Source organism: Synchiropus splendidus, chromosome 4 (assembly GCF_027744825.2).
Source record: "Synchiropus splendidus isolate RoL2022-P1 chromosome 4, RoL_Sspl_1.0, whole genome shotgun sequence".
Lineage (NCBI taxonomy): Eukaryota > Metazoa > Chordata > Actinopteri > Syngnathiformes > Callionymidae > Synchiropus > Synchiropus splendidus.
The window spans coordinates 9,294,609-9,317,143 of NC_071337.1; the positions used below are offsets into that span (position 1 = coordinate 9,294,609).

The 22,535-nt window shown below is 41.6% G+C and overlaps 1 protein-coding gene across 1 annotated transcript; it reads right to left on the reverse strand.

Moving 5' to 3' along the window:
- Nucleotides 1–5,603: 5,603 nt before the first annotated feature.
- On the reverse strand, nt 5,604–21,986 carry ptp4a2b (protein tyrosine phosphatase 4A2b). The gene is made up of 7 exons (XM_053862656.1): nt 21,833–21,986; nt 10,907–11,195; nt 10,486–10,594; nt 10,313–10,405; nt 10,105–10,235; nt 7,394–7,468; nt 5,604–6,415 (listed from the first exon to the last, which is right to left on the reverse strand). The coding sequence occupies exons 2-7, from the start codon at nt 10,909–10,911 to the stop codon at nt 6,304–6,306; spliced, it is 525 nt and encodes a 174-aa protein (XP_053718631.1). The 5' UTR covers nt 10,912–11,195; nt 21,833–21,986; the 3' UTR covers nt 5,604–6,303.
- Between the last annotated feature and the right edge of the window lie 549 nt (nt 21,987–22,535).

Consider the following 22,535-nt stretch of genomic DNA (forward strand, 5'->3'; position numbering starts at 1 on the left):
TGTTCCAAAAAACATTTAATGGTAAAAAGAATGAAAATGTGATTTTAAAAATGTGACATTTGAATACACTTGTTGGAGGCTTATTTTATCAGACTCTTTCCAGGCATGATGAAACTAGCCTTAGCGTTGCTAAAATGATTTAAAAAATGATGCAATGAGGAAACATGCATTATGTAAACACTTCACTTTGGTGCCATGTCATTTTTTTAATGAGAGAAATGCAGTATTAGTGTGTAATGACCGTTGCAGAGCTTGAAGAAAAGGAAAAAAATGAAGAAGTACTTTTGATCGCACCAGCAAAACATAAATCTCAAATGATTATTCGACACCGTGGAGGCTATTTTGCAGCAAATGTTTCTGTACTAAATGTATTTCATGAGAAGTGTGTACTGTTGTTGCTCAAGTCAATTTTCTTTGCTCTCATGTGGAACTTCAAGGGAAGAACTAATATTTGACAGGTGAAAACACAATACTTGAATTCACTATAAAAACAAAAATGACATTTCACATGCCGGGAGGAAGCCCACCCGCAGAGGCCTTAAGCTGGACTCAAACCCGGCGCCCTCTTGCTGTGAGGCTGCAGCATGAACCCCAAACATCTTCCACAGTCTCACACCAGAGTGAATGAAAACAGCCTTAACTGTGAGCAAATGGCCTGTAAAGCCTCGCACAACATGGGAACGGAACGTACCGGCGCCACCCGGAGGCGGTTCTCACTCCTCTCCTGAACCACTCTCTGCTGCTAACATCTTTATCATCCCTCTTACAAAACGGCCTTGTTGAATAAAACAAACCCACATTTGCCTTTAAGACTGCAAAGACTTGTTAATTGTTAAAAAATGAAATGGATTTGCTCGGAAGGAGCCGCGATGATCCGCAGCGGCAGCGGCAGCAGCAGCAGCAGCAGCGTAGCCTGTGGGGAGTTGAGCGCGCGGAAACACTCGGTTAGACAATTGATCCAAACAGACTCATTAATGTATGTGTTTTACATATATTCATTTCCACCGTTAAATATGAATGAAAATAAACGTATTTGTTTTTCAAATGAGCGCTGGGCGATCAAATAGTTCAGACACACCTCATTAAAGATACAGGGCCCAGAGCGAGCGATGCATTTTTAAAAGGCTGTGATTCACAGTGACAACACGCAGTCGGCGGCTTGTTGTTGCCCCGCGTCTGATCCATGGAGTGTTTCTGGAGATGAAGCTCTTCTTGGAAGTGACTGGGAAGGCTAATGGAAAATTCCCGCTCAGTTTGTTCCTCGTGACCTCTGGCCGTCCACTTACCCGCCGGAGAACAGAGGCCTGATGGGATAACAGAATTAGTTCGGTGGCTTTGAACCCACAACACTCTTAATAATTCTAGAAATAATTCGGTTTACACTTGAAGAAATGTAGCAGAATAGATTCGTGACATTTCTCAGGAATCACGTGATAATAATAGTATTATAGATGCTGTTTAATTGTGACAGTTGGATGGGTGTGCCAAACTCAAGGCCCGGGGGCCAAATCTGGTCCACCATGATGTTTTATGTGGCCGAGAGTATAGAATATGTCTTATGCATGTTGATATTGTGACTTGTCAACAGAATTTCTAGGCACAGTGTCTGAAGTTTGGTGACTCCACAGCCCTATTTCTACTCTTTGCAGATGATGTGATTTTACTGGCCACATCGAAGTGAGCTCCAGCCCGCAGTTTGCAATGGAATTGGTTGGGATGTGGATCAGTTCCTCCAAATCTGAGTCTGTGGTTCTCAGCCTAAAAAGGGTGGACATCCTGGAAGGGAATGTCAGCCTCAAGAGGAGGAGGTTAAGCATGTCAAGGTCTTGTTCACGAATGATGGGAAGTAGGGAGCGAGGCCCGGGTTCTTAGCCTTTTTGATCTCGGGGCCCACCTTGGACCCGGGGCCCATTCAAGTAACAGAACTGATTCATTACTCTTGATGTGTGATCAATAACCATATTTAATGTAAAAATAAGTAAATAAATCAATAAAATAAAATAAAATAAAACTTCTGAAATGACATGAAACCAAATGATCATTGCAAATATATATGTCAGAGAAAAGTCCATCCAGCAGCAGATCCAGGTGCAAGTCATATTCATCAAATTTACTAGAGATAAAAAGGGTAAAAATGCGCTTCATGCAAACTGTTGAGAAAATTGGAAAAACTCTGAATAAAGTGACTATAATAAATCCATGTCTAAATATCATAGCGTAAAAATAATGTATTTTATTTAAACTCCATAGAAAATAGAAGTAAAGTGTAAATAAAAAGTAAGTAAAAGTTTTTAATGCTGGGGACGACGACATCACTTTCTTTATCGTTTTTTCCTTTTCATGATCTTCTCCATAGTTGTTAACTATCACAGATTTGCATCTGTCAAGTCAATTCAGTGGCACACTACTGCCGCCATACATGGCTAATATATTAAAACTGAGCATCTCACGGCCCAAAGATGTAAAAAAAAAAAAAACTTTTAGCGGCCCTCTAGGAGGCGCTCACAGCCCAACCATGGCCCTGTGGTTAAAAGTCACTGCAGTGAGGGATTGACTAGCAGATGGGGCAGCACCGGTCTGTTGTAGTGAAGACAGAGCTGAGCCAAAAGGCACGTCTCTGGATTTACCAGTCAATCTAAATTGCAATGCACCAAAATGAAAATTCTGGCCTGAAACCAAAACACTGTCAGAGCTATGATGTCAGTTATTAGTACCGCTGTATTTTTGCTGTGACTGTGTGCTTCTTCAAGAGAGAGCATTCTGAACAAGTAGAGCAGCTGGACAAGTTCAGGAGACTTTCTCTGGAGGTGGAAAACAAAGATGGCCACTGTAGGCAAAGCAGGCAAGGAGGGTGCAGGCAGTCGATTTTCACTTCCATTTCTACATCCAAATATAATCTTAATATACAGTGGTAATGACTATTAAAGGAACACCATGAAGGAGCTGGTTCTCTCTGTTGTTAGCAACTGGAAAGGGGCAAGAATGGTCGCAATTCAGACCCGCTACATCGCACAATTTCCAACATGTAATATGTGCAGTGCAGAGTATCAAGGACGAAATGAACCATAAAAGGTTCAATGGAAGCAAGGATATTAAGAAGTGTAAATATGGCATGAACCCTATAAAAATAATTTTGCATGCATTTTTATGAGCAGAAATGATAATAAAACTATGGACCAAACATCGAAGATGAAAAGGCAAATTATTTCCAAAAATATTTTGAATTTTCTTTCAATGAATATTGAGGAAAATACTAAAATGACGAACAAAAGGAAGACACAAAATTTCAGCCATCAATGTATTCTATTAACTGTTGAACTAGTACTGGCTAAAACGGAAATAGGACAATAAAGAAAGTGACAGTGATCAGTTGTATAGTTTTAGTCTGACCTCATGACGGCCTCAAAAACACAGGCGAAGGGCTGCACATGGCTGCACTTTGCCCATATCTGGTCTCAAGTCTTTCTCCTGAAAACTGAAAATGCAATATTAGGCCAATATCAGCTGAAAAAATGCATCCTGAGTCCTCACCTGTGGTCATAAGCAAGATACAAGCCGCTAATATTATCTTTCTCGGCAGAGTGCCTGGGCTCAGCCTGAGGGATGGGGTCAGGAGCAGGGACATTCGGGAGAGGCTGCAAGTAAAACGGCCACTCCTCTGCATTGAGGAGCCAAATATGGTGAGCGTGGGCAGACCCACGCTGGAGAGATTATATCTGAACTCTGCTGTCTGGTTTTGGCCCCTGGTGTGAGGGAATTCAACCGCACTGCTTTAGAGCTGAAGCAGCCAATGAATCTATCCAATTTCATAGCTCCAACTTCGCCCTCAAAGTTCAACTTGTTGTCAAGCGAGTCGTCTTTGTTTTATCATTGGTCTTTTCGTTTAACTTTTATGCTTCTCTGTGTCTAAAAGGGAAACTCAGACGGTGCCATTCACTCCATAAACGTTTTAATAAAGCCTCCATTTCTTCATTTAATAATACACATTATCCAAATATGCAAATACCCCCCCCTTTAAACACTTAAACTGTCATCATCTAAACTGATCTCAGATGAAAAGAGAGGCGTTATGAAGTCGGCTCCGAGAACTGTGCGGTGTCTCAAAATGAAAGAGGAAATGAGAATCATAATTAGAGCCAACGAAGAGGCAAATATGTGGCAGGTTGATAGGTCTGGTGTTCATTAGATACTCAGGCAACGCAGGAGACTTAATGCCCAATAACACGATGGATGACCTCATATTGTAGACTGGCTTCTCTCTAGTGTTGCTCAGACCTCGGCAAAGTGTGGACCGGGGCCACATGAGGCCCTCTTGAGGGCAGAGTAAAACAATAGAACGGTCAAAATGTTTTCGACAGCGGACAGTTTTATACTTTTTTTTTTTACTATTTCAACAAGTTTAGGTCTTCAGTTTCACTTTTTTTTCTTCTTCTCACTTATTTTTATTTCTTGTCCCAAAACATGTTTGAAAGAAAACTATATGTATTTAACACCTCATTAAAATATATATATATATGCAAATATATATATTTCATAATATGTCATATAAAATATTTCTTTTAGTCTTCAAATACATTGTCCATAAAATAAAAATAAACTAAAAATAAACAACTGAAGTTCATTTTTTTAATGTCAGGAGCGGATACTTACTTACAAAATAGTACTGAAGTTTTCCCATCATATTAAGGATCTTTTTCTTCATCCCTCCTTTCACTCTGCTTGACAACAATCGCAGCATATGATGTGGCACCAGGGGAAATGTAATTGTCCACCCCTGGTGAAACCACAGCTGTGTTTTCAAATGAACTGTGTCAAATAACCGTGACCCCTGAACTCACCCAAAACAACTGGTTCGAGTTGGTGTTTTATTTTAGTCACAAAGCTGAGAGTGAGAGAGAAGACGCCACCCACAACCAGCCGACATCCGAAACTGTCGTTACCAAGTTCATGCATTGGGTTCGCCGAATTTTTCATTTGGATGCATTATGCATTGACGTCGAGTGACCAGCAGATGGGGCACTTTGCGCGCTGACGGCGCAGGCGGTGAGTCATTTTCCTCTCTAATATGGAGTCCCGCGCTCTCCACGTGCTTCTGAGTCACCGTGGACTGGAAGCTGACATGTAGGTCAGTCGGAACAGACGACGATCGTCAGGTGACGGTTTCCATCCGCGGAAGTACTATTACTCATCCGCAACGTTAACAGCCGGTGACATCAATTACTACTATTCAGTGCTTTTATGAGATTTCTCACTTCATCTGAGGACTTCAACAGTTCGCTTGAATTTCTATTCACATACCGAATATCAAAAGCAAAACACACAACACGTTTGGTTTTTATTGAAATTTATTTATCTTTAAAGAACCAATGAGAATTGGGGATATTTTTTTTTTCCAAAATGGGTACAACAATATAAAACTGACCATTTCTCATTCTTTTTCACCTTGCCTTTCATGTTGGATCATAGGCTCCGTGTCTCTGTGTGTGCATGTATGAGAGCGGGAGAAAGCGCAAGAAACTGTAGCCAGTCGGTGCACTGCTAACCAAACTAAATCAAAGTACCTATGACAGATGTTTTCAAGTTTGTTTGTTTTTTTTCCTGTGTAAATGCTCTGCGCTGGTGGTGAGTGTATTGACCATAGCTTGGTGGACTTCTGAGGTGGACTTATTATTGCACTCAAAAAAAAAAAAAAAAAAAAAAAAGATTGGAAAAAAGAAAGTGTCCCTGCCAAAATTGTAATATCCTCTTGTGAATAAATATATCGCAGGTAGACATATTCAAACGGCGTGTACCCCTAAACTGAAAGTGACACATTACTGCATATCAAGTGACTCTTCCCTCCCCCTCCCCCACTTAAACAACGAACCCAAAATGGACAGTTACCATACATGTTCTACGCTTTACACTGGTTCAAAAGACACATGACCCAATCAGACATTCATAATTTCATGAAGTAAAAGCTCAATTTTTTTTTCATCACCATTTGTTTTTAAAAAAAGGGAAATACATCGATTACAATTGAGAAGGGAGAGGTGGGGTGGGGGGGCTAGCAAAGTAAGAAGGATGGACTGGAAATAATTCTGGCCCGTGGTCGAGCGGGACCTCCGCCCGCCCGTGTGCTTTGACCTCTTTATTGGTTCGGCTCATAGACCCTCTTTAATTCTTTTGATCACTCTGTTCGATTAACCATGACTCACAAATCATCACAATAATTACTGATAGCACTTCATTATTTTTTTATTCCCCCTCTTGGTAGAGGACTCCTCGACGAGTGTGCGGGGCGTCGGTCGGCCGGTGGGTCGTCTACTGCACGCAGCAGTTGTGGCCGTTGGTATCCTTGAACCGCAGACGCATTTTGGGTCTGTATTTCTCGAGGTAAAAAAGCTGTTTGGAGTTGAAGGCTCCACGTCTCTTCCTGTGACAGTGCAGAGATGTGAGGGTGAGGATTTCAGACAATGACCACAAAGAGCATAGTGTCAATTATTTAGGAGCCAAATTCACATCTGATAAACGCGCACAAGAGGCGGTTAGTGGTTCTCACTGACGTGGCTGCCACCAAGGACAGATGCGCGCAGTCTCGCCTACCTTTTTGGAGCGTCTCACAAAGTGTAACTTCAAAACATTGTTCATCCAAGGCAGCTGAGCCCAGGAACAGAGTAGCATCTCGCTGAATAGAATTACTGTCATCAAACTGCAGCGGTGCACTCTATTGTCAGCCTTTCATTGTTCAAATTCTGTTTTTATTTTCCATTCAAAACAGAGGCAAAAACATTTTTTGCTAAAACTGAGCTAGTAAATTTGATCAAAATAGGTTGCCACCCAAAACAATTGGAAAAGTTCTCATATATGCCTTAAAGGGTTCATTTAAAAAAAAAAAAAATTGGCACAAACACATTTGCAAGTTAAACACCTGTGGCAGGTATGATTACCGTAAATTCCAGACCACAGAGTGCACTGGAATATTAGCCACACCCACTAAATTTAAGAAGGAAAATAGATCTTCGTAGTTCTGAACTTTAATCATGAACTCCTCACATCTTTTATTTACATTAAAGCGCCTCAAAATTGTGCCGTTTTCGCCTGAGTGTCCAAAGTTCCGACACCACAGCCGGTCTCAGCTGCTGCTTCTTCTCCAGGAGATTGGCTCTGTGGGTGGAGCTGCAGACACACAGGCGAAAACTGCGGCTGATTTCATCGGTTTGATGTGTCGAAGCTTAATATTTTGGCAGCATGATGCTCTTTAGCCTGTAAAAGTCCATATATTAGCAGCATCAAGTGGCAGGGCTCAGAGGGTGAGAAAAAAATAGCAGCCAATAGTCTGGAAATTAGGGCAAATAATTACCATGTAATTGCAATAGTTGTCATGTTGAGTGCATGTGTAAAGGTGACTTACTGTCTTATGAACTGAACAGCATCTTCATATTTCATCCCACTCTCAATAAGAGCTAAGGCAACCAACACTGGAGCACTGCGGGCCAAAGAATCCAGGCGACCAGGTGGAGAAGACGGAGTGGGAAAGAGAGAAGAGATAATTTAATAGTGAGGCGCACATGATCCAGAACAAACGCTCCAGTCTGGTGAATAAGATAGGAGCGGGGGGAGTGGAGGGAGTGAGGGTGGGGAGGGGGGTTAACCTGGGAAACAGGCCTGGGAAATCAACAGGGGTGGGCAAGTTCACACTTCCCCCTGCTGGGCCGCTCATACAGCACACTCATGAAGATACAGTGATAAGTTACAAAAAGACAACTATCACCTTTCCCACCGGAGGGAAGAAAATAAATAACATCTGGAATCTGAACCTCACCACGTTCACAGAAAGAGAGCGGCATCAGTTGAAACAGGTATCCAAGTTTCAGTCTTCAGTTTGAGAACAGGGGGAGTTTTTTTTTTTTTCTTTCTTTTTGAAATTGCTGTGAGGAAGTGTTGACAGCAGCCACGCCTGTCAGCAGCTCTCACTCTTCATATGAAGCAAAACTCAGTTCTACATTGACGCATTCATGTGCCTGGCATTTGCACATCTGCACAGCCCTCGTGACATAGAAACATCATGTCCCTTTCCGGGCTGCGGAGTAAAAGCGGGACTGTTGTTCCTCATGAGAGCTCAGCTAACCAGCTGCTTTTCTATTTTCAGAGCCTGTTGCACAAACGGCAGCAAGAAGAGTAGACGGAGAGAGAGAGAGAGAGAGAGACAGACAGAGAGAGAGAGAGACGGAGATAGAGAGAGATGGAGACATAGAGAGAGAGAGAGAGAGAGAGAGAGACAGAGACAGAGCGAGAGAGAGAGACAGAGCGAGAGAGAGAGAGACAGAGCGAGAGAGAGAGAGACAGAGCGAGAGAGAGAGCGGCCAGAGTCAAGATGATGAATGATCAGCCAAGGTGCTCGTCGGGGAAGGGGGGGAGGTGTGAGATATAAGGGCCAGGTTTTTAATGATTTAGCTAAGACAGAGTCAAAATCCAGCGGACACCATGTTAACATGGAGGTATACTGGAGGGATAAAGCTGGAGACAATCATGATCATAGCCTTCGCACTGTAGGAACCATTTTAGATCCTTTTTGGGATCCAAAGCCTTATAATAGTGGCAAGAAGAACTTCCGACACCATTTAAACACAAGAATCTCTCAAAGTAGAGACAGAGTTGCCAAGTCACTCTTGGTTTTCTGTGATGGAGCTTCAGAAGAGATGAGTTTTCAGTTTTCAAGTTATCTGACTTGGATCTGATCAGGCGAAGAAAGCCAGTTAGCGCTGCATGTTATTCAGTGTCGATGGCAGAAGTGACAAGTATATAGGGGAAAGTGACCCAAGATAAAGCTGTCCACATAAAATTGGTTCGTCAAAGTGGTGACTATTGTTCATGTGCAATGAAAAGGTGCAAGAACACCTTCAGTCAGGAAAAGTTTTGGGCTAAATTGTTTCAGTGATCGCAAGCCTGCGTCATATTGACGTCTGCTCAGACGCATCAGAAGAAAAAGGAGTAGGATGAGGATTAAATAACCAGCATCCAGCTAATTTCACCTGGATCACATGGTGATAATCCAGCACGTCCAGCCTCAGGAGCAACAATGGGCAACTCTTCGAAGAACGTGCTAACGTCTACTTGGATCAAGTGACGAGACCTTGGTACACATTGGACTCAATTCTTGTTTGACTCGGGTTTAAAAAGAAATGGTTGCATGAAACATTATACTCCGATCGGCTGCTCTGTTGAACATGTTTCTGTGATAAGATACTTGTTTTTTTTTCTACAAAAATTATCCCTTTGTTGAAGATGATGTGCTCACCCCGTCAAACGTATTAAAACTGATGTATCAGAACAAGCAGATATTATGAGGGACTCTGCCGCAGTTTAAAAATCAGGTCTGAAACCCTGGATCTTTTCCTAAAACGCGGTTCAGCTCACCTCACCTACCCTTTGCCCAGTAACTAATCCGACATCACATCATTGTCGCCTGTCAAAACAACGGATGAATAGATATTCAGGGGAATAATATCAATAATTTTTACATGTCAGTAGATCTTCCCACACTACCACACCTACTCTGAGTCATTTAAAGTACATTTAATCAAATGTTTTCGCAGAGCACTCTGTCCGTTGACGTCACAGGCATGAGAGAATGAGAGAGCGATCTCTCTGAGCAGCATTTAAACACAAAAGCAGTCACACTTGGAGATGTATTCCAGCAACGAATATAAACAGGCTCCTCATTCAGGACTAGTTTGATGTGTGTATTTTGGTGCCGCGCTCCATGTCCTGAGGGGAGGATAGTTCTAAGAAACCAAATACGTTCTGACAGTGCGAAAGCGGATGATGTTATTGATAACAATGCTCAGTGGAATCACTCCCGGGAAGAGGCTAAATAAACACATTTTATGAGCGACCAGAAAGTTTAATTTCAAAAACTAGTTAATAAAAACGACTCAAGAATGAACCTGTCATCAGCATTTAAACTGGTTGGTAACAGCACATTGGGAAAAGGTGGAAAAATCTGAAACAACCACCCAATAGCAGAGATACTACAATGGAATAAAACTAGCTTTGTATTATTAATGGAGGTGAACAAAGAGCTCAACAAACTATCAATCTACTGAGCAAATGCCAACTCACCGGCCAAGCCCTGCCACACAGTGCACAGCGATGCAGCAGCCAGGTTCCTCTCGGAACTTGGTGTTTAGCAGCTTGAGCCAGTCATCCACAATCTGAGTGGGAGGAGGTGCGCCATCGTCAAAAGGCCAGTCCTGCACACAGGGAGTTGAAAGTATGGGTGGGGAATATAAAGCAAAACAATAGTTCTTGAGAAGGCGCAGTCTCATACCAGGACTTGGATCCCCTCTTTCTCAACTGGCGCTTTATCATAAGTAGCATCACAAACTCTCACCAGTGTCTGCACCTCAAACTTTTTCAGCTCCTGTCAAAACAACAGCAGAGATTTTTAAAACCAGCATATACCTCGTAAACTGATGGACACACAGGGAATTAATAGCTTACCTCGGTGAATTTGTTAAGCGTGGCGTTGGTAGGGTTGTGGGTGATGAGGAACCTCATGCACTCGTAGGTGATCTCGACTGCAGCGGGGCGGTTCATATTGGCAAGACGGCTTTAAAAACAATTACAATACAAAACACTCTTTAAAAAACTCAAGGGACTTTTTTTTGGCTCAGAGGTCAGCAAAGACTAGAAAACTTCCACGCTCTACGAAAATGGTTGAATAAATAAAAATGATGTGTGGCGCAAAATGGGTTTACTATGGGACGACAGACACGGGTGAAGGGTAAAGAATAAAAACAGGAGACTAGTCCATATGACTCCGGGATGGGGAGAAAAATGGTTTAGAACAAAAAAAAAGACTCTGAAGGTTAAAAAAGGAAAAAGATGGAGAGACTATGCAGGAATCATCCAATCCGTTTACCCCATTCAGGAGAGCTGTTTGTGATTGGCTGTTTAAGGAGAAAGCGGTAAGCGAAGGCTTTTGGTTTTGGCTGGAAGAGGTCAGTCAGGCCAAGGACTACGCAAGTTCCCAACAAGATCTTTGGAAGAGTCAGCAGGAGTGGAAAAGCTGGCAATCAGGGAGGCTTCTGGATAGCGTAATCCCTCGGGGGGCGGCCGATTCACTTCTCCACGGAGGTGAGGTGCTGTGCCTGGCAGAATTCTCCACTCACACACGCCATATAGGTGCAGCTCAACTCAACACAGAAACCCTGAGGAAGAAGAAAAGAAGCCGGTCAATCGTAGTCGCGACCATCAAAACAGACCTACAGAACAAGTGTGTCGACTTCATGAATGTTGAGAATCCTGATCTAGGTCTCATCTGCATCTACTATTTTATCTACTATATTTCCCTCTTGATTTACTCAGTCTGAATGAGATCACTAGGTTCACACAAGGAACAAATAAGAACACTGACTTCATCGAGTCACAAGGAAGAGATAATGTCTACTCTGGAGCTGCCAAGGAAGCAGCGGCAGAGGCATCAGCAGTCTAAACTACACCACCACAAACCAGCTGGAACCGTCTCTGAGCAACTTCTGACGGAGGTGAAGCCACAGTGGTGGGGGTTGACAAAAATGTAATGGTGTTTTGAGGAATGGCCAGGTGCCCCTTCACTGTGCCGTGTATGTACAGAAGGTGGAAAACAGAGAAAGGACTTGAACTTAAACAGTGTGTCACAGGCATTAGTCACAAGGTAGGGATTACAGGGTGGGCAACGCTTCAAGCATTCAGCGCATTCAACTCCCACGCTCCCCTTTTCACCTTTACAAAGTCATTGCGACACTTTAAAAGGTCAAAATAAGTTATTATTCACTCATTAAAAAACATGATTTCTCTACATCAATGTCTCTTATAATAGTCCATCTCCACGTTTTAAAACAAATGTCGTGTACAGAATTCCCTTCCTGTAACTGCCAAGGAAAACAAACATTAAAATATGCATCCAGTGCATGTAAACACGGCCACACCAGCTTAGACTAACAAGGATTTCATCGTTTGCTGTGATCACCCAAAACACCTTGGTACACATCATCTGTTAAAATAGATACATTGCAGTTAATGTGCAAGAGCTTTGAGAGTGCATTTTTTGCATCGTACATAAAACTAGGAGAGAGGTCACTTGAGCATGGCAGAGGCCCACACATGGACCCAGGGAAAGTTCCCTTAGTGCCATTTTCTTATCACGTGTTTTACTCAAGCGACTGTAGCTGCCAAGGAGGACTGGAACGCACAAGGACAAAAAAAAAGTCAGCTGGCCTCTGAGCAGCAAACCACACTCCTTTAGGAGAAAAGAACACATGGATCGAGTGAAAAGGGAAGTGCAGCGCTGCAGAAACAGACTACGCTAGTTGATAAGAGTATCTCCGAAAAGGACAGGCAAACTTAAACAGGTGATAATGTTGCAAATTGAGGGCATGGGAATGCCAACTTATCATGCGACATTGAGGTTCTCCAAGGAAGGGACATTTTTTTTTATTTACGATGCATTTCTGAATTTGTATTTCTATTTTTTTGTGACATATATAAAATGAGGGTTCGTAAAAAGTAACCTGTGAAGCAGCCACAGGCACCAAGAATTCCAAGGCTGGACTGACTGGTCTGGAACATTGCTGAGCATTTGGATCAAGCAAAGTGAGATTCCTCAGAGAACAGAGCAGCTCTACGCAGAGTCTCTAGTGACTAAATGTTCCTATCCCGCCACTGAGTGATGACTTCACAAGACGTGTTTTACTCAATGACATCGACTGGTTGTGGCACCCCCGCAGCGTGTTCTGTATGGACTTAGAAAAAACACACATAAGTCACTTTATATTTATATTATTTTATGTCACATTATTATTGCAATTTGCACCTTTAAATTTCACAGATTCTGTGAAGGACATGAAATGAATCGGTCCGACTCGAGGGAAATTGTGTGCAACTACATACTAACAAACATTCTTATATTTAACTCTTTAACCTCCATTTGACCTATTTTATCTGACCTTATTCACAACCTACAGAACACCGGTATAAGAGCAAGCAAATAATGTCTCCTCTTGGAAACCACACTCAACTGTAGCCAATGTGCACACCTGATAGATGTCAGGTGTCCTATCGCTTGCACGCTCCCACTGCTTGTACATATTTATACCAAGTACACACACCACTGACACTGAGCTGCTGCACTCCAGTTGGGGCCATGAATGCACCACAAGGGCAACAGGGTCGTTCTAATATCGGAAAAATAAATAGATGAACAAACAGTTGAAATCCTTATGGTAGACGCAACTATTTAAACAGAGTAGACTTGGTGGCTGGCCGCAGAGGTCACGCGAAAAGTGTAAAGTCTGTCTCCTTTCATGACTTGCGAAAGACATCAGCAGAACATGGAACCATGTTTGGTAGTCTGAGGTTACCTGTGTTTTTGTCTGCAGCAAATTTTGGGCAAGAGCAGACTGAGCCACCAGATGCCAAGAAAGGCCGCGCGTCTGCAGATTAATAAAAAGGGCCCACAGTCCGATGTTCTTGGTACTCGGCTTCTGACCACATTGCCCAGCCACAGAACAGCCTCAACACAACAGTCATAAAAGCACAGTTTTAATCGTAAGAAACAGCAGAAGGTGACCCTAAACATAAGAAATCACTGAAGCAATGAATTTATTAACCGTATTGGCGCAGACAACTTTCTCTAGCTGACATGGCAAGAAGACTATGATGACTGCCTAACCATCCAAATTAGTAGAAAATCTAACTATCCAAATTTATGAATCCAATTTCCCTTAGCCTTGTGTATTGAAGTTGCACGCCTGCCTTCAAGCCAGAACAAAAGAAAGATTTCTTTCACATTCATCTCCATGAGCTGGGCTTCCACTCCTTTTTCTGGGCCTCACAAGCACATCCAGTGTAGCAAGCTAGAGAACAACTTCCCAGGCATGCCTGGACGGGACGGTATAAACCTTAACCGTTCTCAATTGAGAACAATAAATGACAAAAAAAGTTTTGATTACACATGGCTCTTTTTTTCACACTTTATTTGAACATGATTGAAAACGTAAAATACGGCACAGTTAAAACCAAAGCAGGTTGTAATGTAGTAGTGGGATGGAAGGACGAACGAATGAAAGATGGATGAACACCACCCCTTCTATTTCCATAAACAGAGAACCACCCTTAACACACACAGCACAGTCCACTTATCGAACTGTTTGCAGCCTGTGACTAAGAACAGATAACCAGTGGGGTGATCAAAAGCCTCAGATAGAGTGCTCGGAGAGACTGACCCTTTACTGAGAAACACATGCTCACAACCATACAAGCAATACAATATATGGAACCATGTCTGAAATGAATGCAGACATCCCCATCATAACAATACATTTTCAAATGGGATTTCACTTACTGCCAGACCATACTAACACACAGAAACACTAAGTTCTTAAGTCAATAAATTTGATATTGAGATTAAATATTGGAGGAAGGACGGAAGACAGACAAAGGGGACCATGCATTTGCCAGAATATACTTCAAAGTTACTGATTATTTCAGCTTAAAAACTTCACCATTGTCAACACTGTTTTGAAAAACATTGTAAATGAAAAACCTCTCAGTAGCTGTTTTAACATCGTCGAGGCCAAAATGGATCACCAAGCAGTGACTAAAACTCCATCCAGGTAGAACAGCTTCAGTGAATATCCATCAGGATTCATCCTTTACTGCTTTCAGTGACCACAGTGACATAGTTAGAGTCCAGAAAAAAAGAGTTGCTGCCTCAGTGCGTCTAAGATCAGACCTTTATATTATATGTAAACAGCTTTGACCGACTATGGAAGATGAATGTAATTCAGAAAACACTACCTTGATAATGTGGTTAGTAGCTCTAGCTTACAATAGCTTACAGCTTTAAGCCTGTAGGTAACCATTTAGCTCGACTTTGATCGGACCAGAAGATCTATCTGCACCTGCACAAGCTTTTGCAGCACCACACAAGGAAACACTGCAGTGTCAAACCCAGAGGAAGAAGTAAAGACAGTCTAATAACACCATTTACATTAGGACACACGAACCAACCAATCTAAAATGTTTCTACTGTCCACAGAAATCCAGTGAAAACTACTGTAAATGATGTAGTACATACAGTACATGCCTACAGTTTGGAAACACGTCTTATATTCAATGCATTCTTAATTTCCACATAGTAGATTCTCACACATATGGAATTATGCGGCAAACAAAGAAGTGTGTAATTACTCGAAACATGTTTGCTATTTTAGATTCTTCAAAATAGCCACCCTTTGCTTTGATTACTACTTTGCTCACTCTTGGCATTCTCGCAATGAGCTTCATGATATAGTCACCTTGATAAGGTTTTCCAACAAGTCCATCATGACGTTTATTGACAAGGCCAAGGATTTGCAGGGATCAGTCATCTAAAATATGGAACATATTTGGAGTTATTCAACATTGCTTTGTTTGGTACATATTACATATGTCCTGCTTTATATATTTCAGGTCTTCAGCGTATATCTACAATGTAGACAGTAGTAAAACTGAAGGAAAAACACTGAATCAGAAGGCGAGTCCAAACTTTTGGCCTGTACTGCATGTTAAGTTTAAAATGACAATATAACAGAGTATCTTAAGATTTTGTGATAGGCAGAACAATTGTAGCTGATGTGTTGTGCGCCAGCATCAAGTGCTGACTTTTGGGGAGGTAGCAGAGGCAGAAATGTGAATAAAAAATATCTATTGAACTACAACGGGACACTATTGGTTCTATATTCGGCTTCTTGAACATGTTGTCAGCTCCATGCCTCTGGTATCGAGTGAGATATTGTGAATTTCTTTCTCTACGGGGTAGACACCAGGGTTTACGAGGCCAGATGGAAAAATAACAGTTTCACAGACAAGTTTACTTCATTCAGTGAGTCTGAAGACTGGACACATGTATGTGCAATTTACTTCAAATATTGAATAACTACTATGGAATAATGTATTATTCATATATGGGAAGGACATTTTCCTTTAAGATATATCAGGCAAAAACAGCAGCTGCTTAGTTTGCCTAATTAAGTGGACAGTTCATCTCAGGGTTTCACTTACATGTCTGCATGAAAGGTGGCAACCCCAAACTTGCCGGCAGCAAAAAGCTTGTCGCCAGTTATATACAGTAGCTTGTTTTCTCCTCATTAAATTTCAGTACAGAAGGCAGGGATACAGACATGTGTTTGCTAACTGCAGTGCTGCTGACATTTGGTGAGTACTTAGCTTCACAGTGCAACATCAGGGGATGCCTGTTGCTACAACAACAACCATCCCAGTAGTGACAACAAGCACTCCTGCAGGGATATTAGGCACCCGTGAAATGCTCAGAAACACAACAGCGTTCTTTTCAAACATTTACAGAGCAAAGCAAAAGAAGCAGCGTGAACACCCAAGACTGTCTGAGTAGAGAGCTGACGTTAGCGTTCCGCACAGACAGAATTACTTTTCGACTCAGAAACCCAGCTGGAAGCATGAATTATACCCTGTGATCTTCGATCAGCAGCTCCGTACCCACAATGGACAACATGTACTCTTGTTATGAAAAGTAGTCACACATTTCATGCACTTATTAAACTGCTTAAGGAGATGACGATAAAACAAAACAAAACAAAACAGAACCAAGGCATTTGAAAAACCAGCCAGCTCATGAGCAACAATCCAGAGTGTCCCATGCACAAAAAGAAAACCTTCTGGATTAGTAATGTTGAAATGCCACAAACCGCCGCTCTAATAACAACACCTGTTGACAGCGACATGTTTTACGAGAGCCCTGTAGTGAGGAAAGGTAGCAGTAAACACCAACAACAAAAGGTGGCTCGTATTCCTACCTGTTGCTATAGTTTCAGTATCAGGCTTGCTGCAGCAACTAGAGGAATTGGCAATCTGTCAGGCAGTGCCAGAGGGAGGAAGCTGGTTTCTCAGCACTGATGCTGTGGCAACTACTGTAAACGAACCACCAGCTGACAGGGAAATGACGAGATAAAAAACTAAATGAATAAGTACATGCATAACGTGATGTTCCCCAGGCATATAAACCTGTGTACTATGCATTTATAAAACATCTGCATTTATTCTGCAAATGTAATTCTGTAAATGATTTCAAAATCGCTGTAATAAAGAAATGCATTTGTGACAAATGAAGAGGCTGTTGTTTTACTGAAACATTTGATCAGATTGGTTGTGAAATAAACAAGTAACTTTAAAACAAGAGTCCCAATGATTGAAAAAGCTGCAGCCTTATAGTTTTAAAAGGAGCGACTGTGAAGAACATTCAATTGAAACGGCAGTTTCATCTTACTTTTACTTGATTAAAATTTACTGAACATCACACCTATTAAACACAGATAGGCAAATGGGAAAATAAACTTTACTCACACTTGTTCACTTATCTATTCAGATTGTACATTAACACGTCAGCTCTAGGCCAATACTCCCTTTGAAAAAGCAGAACCACATGCATAACTTCATCACAAACTCTTATCACAGAAAATAATTGCCAACACTTCAACTCAAGAGTGTGCTCACACAGCAACAGGGCCGACCGGCCACTATGTAGGGTGCAGCATGGTAGCTTTCCCTCCCCCATCAGCCTTTCCTGGGAAATAGTGTCAGGTTACCGAACACTTGGTTCACCTTTCAGTATTATGGTAACCAAGGCTGAGAACTTCCCCATGTCACACACCAACAATCTTGGCACAATACACAGCAACTGCACTGCCCTATGTTGGTGTAAAATATCAGGTTGACAACCAGTCATATTTCAGCGTATGAGCCCAAACTAAACTCGTGCACAGCCAAAAAATAATAATTCAGTTTGCACACAACAGCTCATGAATATGGTAAACAAAACCAGGATTCATGATAATTTTACATTCATGTACATTTTAGACTAATACATGTAAATGGAACTCAACTTTCAACTCAACAATCCAAAAGAGAAAGGGTGGTTGAGCCCCACCTTCCCCATATCTTCCCTTTAAAACTATTGTACCGCTACAGTACCAGACAGTAATGACAGTAATGTTTTCTGACAGTAATGGACACATTTTTGTGTAAAAAGTCTTCCAATTCCAATGGTTCGCAACTAGACTTCAGCTAACTGATTTTACAATTGTCGTCATGAGCTATCCTATAATGTCAAGTACACAACATTGGTAACCAACATAAATGTATGAACTTGTAGGTCCGATGTCTACTTCCTAAAATTATGTTTACACTTTCAAACATCAGCTAGAACGCTGGGCCATTATGGCCTAAAACGAATCCATTCACGGTAATACGTTAGTATACAGTATGTCGCAATGCAAACCGAATATTAGACTAAAAGTGTTGTTGTGAAAAAAAAAAGTATGTTTGATTACATTTTGCAGATTTTAAAATGAGTATCACAGTCTCCATCGCTACTAATATCATTATTCAGGACTTATAGTAATAAAAACAACATTGAGGAACCGACATACCCCAGATTCATTCATCAGCCCTTTGTTTTGGTGTCTGCATTTGGAGCATTATTGCAATGGTACGGAGCAATAGAACAGAGTGAGAGCAGCCATTATCAAGCGTTATTATCTTTTATAGAATGACAGGTCAAGTGTATCACTATAATGATTCTTAAACTGGGTTAAGTAGGCTGTTGCACAGCAGCTACCCAGAAAACAAATTTAATGAGCATTTAAAAAGTATTGTGCTCCCAATGGAAGTTGCTTCAAGAAACCTGGATTGCAAAATGTATGCCATGCGCTTGTATAACATTTGAGATATTTAAAACAAGTTTGTCCGCATCCTTACTGCATGCATACCTGGAGGAATGCAACAGATATAAATGTAAACAGCAATGTCACACTAATGGCTACATTTAAGAAGGTATTTGTGGAGAGGAAATTATTGTATTTTAACAAAGGTAAAATGCAAATGTAATGATTGATCCAGGACAGAATAGAAAACGTGGTTTAATTACCGTTTCAGATCAGGGATGTCCCCGATCGGTTTGAAGAACTGCTACTCTACGTCACGTGTGGTCCCGGAACGCAACCCCGAGAGAACAGTGTATACGTAAACCAGTAGGCCAGGACCTTATATACTATATGTCATCATATGCATAGATAGCCAGACACTAAACTTGTAATGCTCAAAGTGAAATCTGAGGCAGCGGTGTCATGTCTGTTCAGGGATCATGTGCTGATGAAATAAAAAATACATTTAAATGGTTGTTATGCTATTATTAATGAACAGTATAGAGAAGTACTCAAATGCCAGTACTTGAGTCAGCAAAAAAAGAGGTATTGGGACATCCCCAGTATTTTCTGCGACAGACGTGCCACCATTCTTATTCCCAGACCAAAAATGTAGGAAAGCATCAAATGGTCAGGGAACAACCAACAAATAAATGCGGGTAGCTTGAGTTCACCTCAAACTGTATTCAAATAGTGTTTGTGCGAGTCTAAAAAGCAATTTGGAACATTACAGCGAGGCTGCACAGAAGTTGAAATGGGCATATAAGACATTTGCGGAACAACACCTCCACTGCTTTTGAAAGACAGTTTGGAGGTACAGCGCCACCTCCTGCTTACTATGAAACATTTTACTTTTCACCCACAATTAGCAGTAGACAAATACTTTGTTGGTAAGCGTACTACTAACCCTAAAGCGACCTATGAAATACAACTGTACCTTCAAAGGATTACTCTGATGTACTTGATCTGCATTCACAACTGATTTGTGGAAGAGTTTATTACACTCATACTGTGTGTAAACATGCTATGGCCGTCTGGTTTGTTTGTTAGCTCTTTTCCATTCATCCGTCTTTATTAAAGCCGAATGTCAGTTTTATCTTTGCTTGGAAAACATACAGCATTGCAAAGAAAATATTTTCTGTGAGGAGATGACTAGTAGCAGGCTGTGCAGCTGATAATTTACTGAAGTCCTAATAGACGTCTCAATAGTTAAGAAAAATACAGTTCCGGTTTGCCACAGTCAGGAATCTGCTCTAATGTGATAATTGAGACTTATAGGCATATTTTAACAGATATTAAATGACAATATCCAATAGCAGTTCCTGCTCAACACTTATTCACTATAGAGTAGCCCATATGCTGATATTCACGTCACAGCTGTGGTCTTTCTTTGCCGACAACAAAGGACAGAGGGGTTTGTACATCCATAAGAACAATTGTTTATTCCAAAAAGAAGCATCCTAGCGCATCCCAAGAACACCACAACAAAGGTACAACATCAACAAATGTGTCTTTGTTCATCAAAGACAGGGTGTCACAAACCATCTAACTAAACGCATCTCAACATCAGGGCACCTTTTGTGCATTGACAAAAAATACTCAGACAAGTATGCTAGAAAATGCTAGTGTTCATAAGGTGGTAATAGTACGTTTCTTGTTGGCAAAGCAACCATGCTATTGAGCACACACATTTGAAGTGGTCCCAGCACTATCTGACCTGGCGATCAGGCAATGCAAAACGACTCACTTCACATTTACTTTGAATTCAATTGAAAGTAGCCAGCCGACTTGTAGGCATGAGTGCAACCTTTTGTGTACAAAGTTGCTTTTGACATCAGACAGAATGGGAAAAAAAAGGTATTGCCTGTTGTCCAGAGAACCAAGACCTCAACTGGAAAGTGATCTAAGGTTGTCTACCAAACCTTCTGCAGGCAAATGAGGTCACCTTGCAGTGAGTCATACACAAAGAATGTGTAATTAGCCTACCTGTTATACCAGTTACTGATTCACTCAGTCCACCGGATCAAGGCGTGCTCAAGTCGTTCATTGGTAAAAGGGGCTCACTAGAAATTATTACCGGCGTGTACACCAGCCATTGAAAGGTCATAAATTGAAAACTGAGAGGCATGAGGAATGAGCTGGGCCTTTACAGGCACAGCTGCTCAAGTCAACTTCCTCCCCAGGTCCATTTCCTCATTTCACTTGTGGCCATATGGCTGAATGGTCGTGTGCTTTGTGATTGAGAAAAACCTTACATAGCCAGATAAAAAAAAAAGCCTACAAGACGTTCCTTTACCAAGAATACCATACACTAGACAAATAATTCAAAATGAAAGACCATGTAAGTGGGTTCACTTTGTTAGATTTGGACTCGATGCACTTGGTTTGGTTCAGGATTTATTTGTCGATTGAGCCATTGTTGGGAAACGGTCGAACAGCACCATTTTACTGGCTGCATGGTCTTAGTACTAGACAATAATCGATCTGTAACACCACGAATAAACGACAAACCGCAACGTTTTACGCCAAAGTGTAGACTGGAATCACATATATAGACACCAGAGCACCAAATAAAGCGACAACAGACTGAAAGACTGTTGGACTGACATTACGCTAGCACATATTCATGGGGGAAAACCCTACACGACGTTTGACTCGATAAAGACACGACATCGCATACTTTGGGCCAATTGCGCAAACAAACATCGTGTCGCTGACACGTCGTGGTGTTAAAAGCCACAATTTGTGTGATTTCCTGTTCTGCGTTTGCAAAAAAAAAGGCAAGCAACTGATGCTACATTAGCCGAAGCTAGCGCATCCACACCACTTCAAGCGGAACTGACAACGTCGACTCGGCACTCTGGGGACAAATTGTTGAGAAACATACGTTGAAAATACATCATAAAACCGGTGCTTTAAACACAACATTGACCGTTCAACCCGTCGACACCACAGCTAGCGACCGCTTCCTTGCACTCGTAGGCTACAAGTTAGTTTAGCTTCACCGGAGTTTCGCTCTGGCAACCATTTATGGCAAACAAAAAGAAAACTCGACCAAACTGTACGCTGACATGGCCAGTAGTACTTACAAAGAGCAGGCTAAACATTGATATTCCGTGACTGCGAAGAGAAAAGAGGGCTGAGTGCAGGAACCTCCGTAGAGTCGCCTTTTTTTGTTCTGTCTCCAATGTGGCAGCCTCAAATGTTATTGGGGAGGAGCCTCGTCGGTGGAGTGATGCCTTCAATAAACTCGGATTTGTCAAGTTACACTCATACTTCACAGAGGAAAGTAAATATCACGATAGAACTGAAGTACGCGTGAAAAATATGGAAGTCGCGTGATCCATATAAGACTTTTACGAGTTTAATTTATTGATCTATTTATTTAAATTACAACTGCTGCGTGAACTACACACCCTAAACCATTAAAGCGGCGCTCAAAATGGTCTATAAAATGACTTGTCCGACACAATTATTGATTCAAAGATGCAAAACTGAAGGGGAATAGGTTGCATTTTCATGTCGCTATATACACATTACCAGTTAAACATTTGCGACGAGCTGTTCTCTACGATTTCGCTCTGTTTAAAATGCGGGGGAATTGTACTGGCCGAGTTTATCGGATGCCGTGAATGCTGCATGAAGGTTTCTGACGTCAGTTCAACGTCAGAAGAATCCGGGTCTCTGATGACAGTTCACCATGATGACGACAGTTCCAGAAAAGAACCACCTCGTTCTCTCACAGCGCTCGAGGGATGTTTTGTTCCCTGAATAGTGTGGATGGAAATGGTA

What these genes read in the sequence shown, in the direction of transcription:
- ptp4a2b (XM_053862656.1), bottom strand. An exon ending in CGCTTAACAAATTCACCGAG is followed by an intron (nt 10,406 to 10,485) that starts GTAAGCTATTAA and finishes TTGTTTTGACAG; the next exon opens with GAGCTGAAAAAGTTTGAGGT. An exon ending in AAGAGGGGATCCAAGTCCTG is followed by an intron (nt 10,236 to 10,312) that starts GTATGAGACTGC and finishes CCCTGTGTGCAG; the next exon opens with GACTGGCCTTTTGACGATGG.